This window comes from Danio rerio, chromosome 18, assembly GCF_049306965.1.
Source record: "Danio rerio strain Tuebingen ecotype United States chromosome 18, GRCz12tu, whole genome shotgun sequence".
Taxonomy (NCBI): domain Eukaryota; kingdom Metazoa; phylum Chordata; class Actinopteri; order Cypriniformes; family Danionidae; genus Danio; species Danio rerio.
In genome coordinates, this window is record NC_133193.1 from 52,108,906 (window position 1) to 52,115,000 (window position 6,095).

The 6,095-nt window shown below is 42.2% G+C and overlaps 1 protein-coding gene across 6 annotated transcripts in view; it reads right to left on the reverse strand.

Moving 5' to 3' along the window:
• Positions 1-1,095: 1,095 nt before the first annotated feature.
• The window catches only part of ltbp4 (latent transforming growth factor beta binding protein 4), a 114,532-nt gene continuing 109,532 nt past the window's right edge, over positions 1,096-6,095 (reverse strand). For all 6 annotated transcript variants that reach the window (XM_073929728.1, XM_073929727.1, XM_073929726.1 and 3 more), the window contains 2 exons: positions 4,276-4,425; positions 1,096-2,576 (listed from right to left, as the gene is read on the reverse strand). In XM_073929728.1, the coding sequence (XP_073785829.1) occupies positions 2,440-2,576; positions 4,276-4,425 (287 nt within the window). In that variant the 3' untranslated portion in view covers positions 1,096-2,439. The remainder of the gene's footprint in view (positions 2,577-4,275; positions 4,426-6,095) is intronic.

Sequence of the window (6,095 nt, forward strand, 5' to 3'; positions counted from 1 at the left end):
TGTATACATTTTTAGAGAGCGCCAAATACATACCAGGATGTACGTTTTTTTTTTTTGTTTTTTTTGCAGTTTTTGTGAATCCGTCAAAGGCCGCTGTGTACCCTTTTTCAGATCTCAAATTTCCTTCGAGAGAGCCATTCGTGCCTGCTGTTCTCATGTAAATCCACCAGATGCCCCTGAGAAAACCCCCACCCACCCACCTTCCTTAAACCCAACAAATAGTGTTTCCAAGAGCACCAATTGACCCCCCACAGCCTTTCCTAAATCCAACCGTTAGTGTTTTCGAAAGCAACAATTAACCTGCTCACCCCCTTCCCTAGACCCAACCAATAGTGTTTTCGAAAGCACTGATTGACCCCATCACTCCCTTCCCTAAACCCAACCAATAGTGTTTTCAAAAGCACTGATTGATCCGCCCACTCCATCCCTAAACCCAATCGACAGTGTTTTCAAAAGCACTGATTTATCCGCCCACCCCCTTCCCTAAACCCAACCAATAGTGTTTTCCAAAGCACCGTTTGACCCGCCCACTGCCTTCCCTAAACTCAACCAATAGTGTTTTCGAAAGCACAGATTGACCCGCCCACCGCCTTCCCTAAAACCAACCACCGCCTTCCCTAAACCCAACCAATAGTGTTTTCGAATGCACCAATTGACCCGACCACCCGTCCCTAAACTCAACCTATAGTGTTTTCAAAAGCACAGATTGACCCGCCCACCCCTTCCCTAAACTCAACCTATAGTGTTTTCAAAAGCACCAATTGACCCGCCCACCCCTTCTCTAAATCCAACCAATAGTGTTTTCGAAAGCACCGATTGACCCGCCCACTGCCTTCCCTTAACCCAACCAATAGTGTTTTCGAAAGCACCGGTTGACCCGCCCACAGACAGTGGCCTATTGCTGACTGAATTTCATTGGCTGACGCTGCTATGACGATCGCGTCAGAGCCAACCTCAGACACGCCTTCAGTCAAGCGTTGGCGCCTGAAGTCCCGTGTGAATGGGGGCGTAAGTATGAAGTCTTGAAAATCAAATGATCCTCCTGAGTGGTTTTTAAAAATGATCAGCAACAAACTTTAAAAATAACAATAATGATCATCGGAATGTGTGCAAATATATTTCCAAACGCCTTCCACATAGAAGATATCGAACACGTACACATACAAATATGTAACAAACTCAGAAATGTACAATAGCAGAGTGTGAACACACACACACTTGCTTTTCCACCACAGATACAGTGCATTTTGTTACGTGACACACACACACACGCAAATAAAGAGATTTTACAGTATCAAATAGTAACATGGTGAAATTCTCGGACATTTATATATGACAAAAATATATACTTTTATAGATAGTGTAGAAGAAATGCCTTCATTGATGTGGATATATATAAATATAAAATCTGAGTAAACAAAATACGTTTGTTGCTAGCTCGAGTAGTTTTTAAAACACACATTTAGTCCAGCCAATGAAAACAGAGAATGTTTAGTAGAATCCTAATGCTGTGTTCACACCAGACGCAGAACGTGCGGATAAATCGCACGTAAATAGCCACGTGAACATTTAATTCGTCAAATCCTGCTTCATTCGCGCATCAAATTCACTTCAGAACAGACGTGGATTCGCGTGATGGGCAGGGCTTCTGTCTGCCCGGTGACTCTAGCTTTGTTGCTAAATGGCTAACATGGATTTTACGAAGAATATAACAGTGTTTATGTGCTTTATAAAGTCTGAAAACCAGCGTCGATACGTTTAGGGCCGTGTCTGAGTCCACTAGATTCTTCCAGAGGTGCATCCATCTCTATGAGCTCATAAACTCCTCCAGAAACTGGACCTGGATGACGGAGGCTTTCAGCTGTGCTTCTGACTGAGCCGAGCCCAGTTTGATGAACTTTTTGTCGGTGTCTGCTGGAGGATTTCCCCCGGGACACCTACAACAGGCGTCATAATCACGCCCCCACAAGAGCAAGCTCCTGATTAGTTAACGTGGCGCGAATGTCCGATGAAGTTCAAATATTCGAATACGAGCGATTCTCGCGTTAAACACACAAAATGATCAATTCGCGCCGCGCCATTCATGCATTTTGCGTCATTCGTGCCACAGGATGTCTATTCGTGCGTTTGCATTGACTTAACAAGTAAATCACTCACGCTTGACGCGCGTTCCGCATCTGCTGTGAACGCAGCATTACAAACACAATGGGGCTTCAGCACTCCTGTACGTGCTCCAACCCCTGATTATGGAGCCTTGTGTGTGTGTGTGTGTGTGTGTGTGTGTGTGTGTGTGTGTGTGTGTGTGTGTGTGTGTGTGTGTGTGTGTAAAGCTTCAGTATTGAACTTTTGGATATACACACAAGTACTGTCATACAATAAACCATTTACATCAACATGGTGTGGAAAGAACCGGAGCGAGTCTCTGAAGTGGTGCAGTCCTCAGGCAGGGATGCAGTGGTTTGGTCTGCGGGACAGGATGAAACCCCTGAGACACACACACCTGTACGATCCCTCCGTGTTCACACAGCGGCCGTTAATGCAGTCCAGCGAGTCTTCATCTTCACACTCATCCACATCTGCAGTCACACACACACGCACACACACACACACACACACACACACACGTACACCACTGTAAGTGCTTTCACCAAGGAGAGCTGAAGCTGAACTATACAACAGCACGTGTGATTGGTTGAAGTGCTCCTATTAGCATATTCAAATGTAGTTATTTTAGCTTTACAAACAGGTTTACATCTATTGCAGATTAAAAAGCAGTTCAATTCATGACATCATCTGCAGCATCAGCTCTGTGAATGAGACTGAATTGATTGGTCATACTGCTCCTTTTTGAATGCCCTGCTGTGCTCTGATTGGTCAGATAAAAGGTCTGTTCTGATTGGACAGATAGCCCCTGCTTTGCTGTGGTTGGTCAGATGGCCCTCCTGTGCTGCAACTGGTCAAATGGCCAGTTTGTTTTGAATGGTCAGATGGCCCCTGCTGTGATTGGTTTGATGACCTAGTCTGTTCTGATTGGTTAGATGCCCAGTCCATCCTGATTGGTCAGATGGCCCCTGCTGTGCTGTGATTGGTCAGATGGCATTGATCTGCTCAGATTAGTCAGATGGCCTAGGCTGTGCTCTGATTGGTCAGATGGCCTAGTCTGTTTTAATTGGTCAGATGGCCCTGCTGTGCTCTGATTAGTCAGATGGCCTAGTCTGTTCTGATTGGTTAAATGGCCTAGTCTGTTCTAATTGGTCAGATGGGCTTGCTGTGCTCTGATTAGTCTGATGGCCTAAGCTGTTGTGATTTCTCAATCAGTCCCTGCTGAGTAGTGATTGGTCAGATGGCCTCGTCTGTTCTGATTGGTCAGATGGCCCCTGCTGTGCTGTGATTGGTTGGATGGCATTGATCTGCTCTGATTAGTCAAATGGAATAGTCTGTTCTGATTTGTCAGACAGTCCCTGCTGTGTTGTGATTTGTCAGATGGCCTGATCTGTTCTGATTGGTCAGATGGCCCTGTTGTGCTATGATGGGTCAGATGGCCTAGGCTGTTCTAATTTGTCAGACAACCCCTGCTGTGCAGTGATTGGTCAGATGGCCTAGTCTGTTTTGATTGGTCAGACTGCCCCTGCTGTGCTGTGATTTGTCAGATGCCATTGATCTTCTCTAATTAGTCAGATGGGCTAATCTGTTCTGATTGGTCAGATGGCCCTGCTCTGCTCTGATTTGTCAGATGACACAATACATTCTGCTGTGCAGTGATTGTTTAGATGGCCCTGCTCTGCTCTAATTGGACCATATTGTGATTGGTCACATGATCCTACTCTTCCCTTATTGGCCTGCTGGCTGAGTCAGTTGTAATTGTTTAGAAGCCAATGCCATACCTGAATTTCACCTCTACTGCAGCAGCTGTAAATGCAGTGATATGAACAAAGATACCAGTGTCAGTTTTACCATGTCAATTCAAAAACAACTACTCATCTATTGGAAATACACATTTCACTGCTCACTGAACAAAACATTTCTTTTGAAGACTATAGATCGGCCTTTTTTACACACAAACCCACATGAGATAAGTCAGGGAGTAAACCGCATTTACTGACAACTCCTGCCAGGCAGTTCAGAATCACCTCTTTCTCCTAAAGGGCCATAACTCCATTAATCAAACCTTTGCTGTACGCTTCAAACACAAACAGCTTTTATTACTCACTATAGGAAAGGTAATATCTGGAAAGGCATAATGGGAAAAGCATGGAAATAAGAATTGAGGGATACCGATGCATGTCATGGTGGTGATGTCCAGCTGATATCCATCATAACAGTCACATGTGTAACCTTCCTCAACTCGGATACAGCGACCATTCTCACAGCCACGGACAATCCCACACTCTTCTGAACTCAGGCTGCCATAGGAATCATATCGACCTAAAACAAACACACACACACACACGCATGCACACAAACACAAGAACTTCATAAACTACATACAAGAGCAAAGTTATTCACAAATTGACCCTGATGAGATAAACACAATTGGCTATTTAGACTCTTTGACTGGTTTTGAAGAATAAATGAAATAAAAACTGCATAAGTGCATTTAAAGCATGACAATTTTAGAATTTTACACTTCAAAAAGGTTCAATAATAGTTTTATTTTGTTGTTAAGTGTAATTAAATTCAGTCAGCAGCACGCTTTACTATATTTCAAGAGCAAAAAACTGTTTTGGTGCTTGCAAATATAAACATTGTTTGGCAGCACAGACAGACAGACAGATGTATATACGGACGGACGGATGGATGAATGGAGAGACAGATGGATGAATGGATGGACGGACGGACGGATGGACAGATAGATAAATGGATGGACATAGACAGATAAAAAGATAGATAGATAGATAGATAGATAGATAGATAGATAGATAGATAGATAGATAGATAGATAGATAGATAGATAGATAGATAGATAGATAGATAGATAGATAGATAGATAGATAGATGAAAGGATAGCTAGACGGACGGACAGATAGATTGATGGATGGATGGATAGATAGACAGATAGATAGATAGATAGATAGACAGACAGACAGACAGACAGACAGACAGATAGATAGATAGATAGATAGATAGATAGACAAGATAGATAGATAGATAGATAGATAGATAGACAGACAGACAGACAGACAGACAGACAGACAGACAGACAGACAGACAGACAGACAGACAGATAGATAGATAGATAGATAGATGAAAGGATAGCTAGACGGACGGACAGATGGATGGATGGATAGACAGATGGATAGATAGACAGACAGATAGATAGATAGATAGATAGATAGATAGATAGATAGATAGATAGATAGATAGATAGATAGATAGATAGATAGATAGATAGATAGATAGATAGATAGATAGATGAAAGGATAGCTAGACGGACGGACAGATGGATGGATGGATAGACAGATGGATAGATGGATAGATAGATAGATAGATAGATAGATAGATAGATAGATAGATAGATAGATAGATAGATAGATAGATAGATAGATAGATAGATAGATGAAAGGATAGCTAGACGGACGGACAGATGGATGGATGGATAGACAGATGGATAGATAGACAGACAGATAGATAGATAGATAGATAGATAGATAGATAGATAGATAGATAGATAGATAGATAGATAGATAGATAGATAGATAGATAGATAGATGAAAGGATAGCTAGACGGACGGACAGATGGATGGATGGATAGACAGATGGATAGATGGATAGATAGATAGATAGATAGATAGATAGATAGATAGATAGATGAAAGGATAGCTAGACGGACGGACAGATGGATGGATGGATAGACAGATGGATAGATAGACAGACAGATAGATAGATAGATAGATAGATAGATAGATAGATAGATAGATAGATAGATAGATAGATAGATAGATAGATAGATAGATAGATAGATAGATAGATAGATAGATAGATAGATAGATAGATGAAAGGATAGCTAGACGGACAGATAGATTGATGGATGGATGGATAGATAGACAGATAGATAGATAGATAGACAGACAGACAGAGACAGACAGACAGACAGA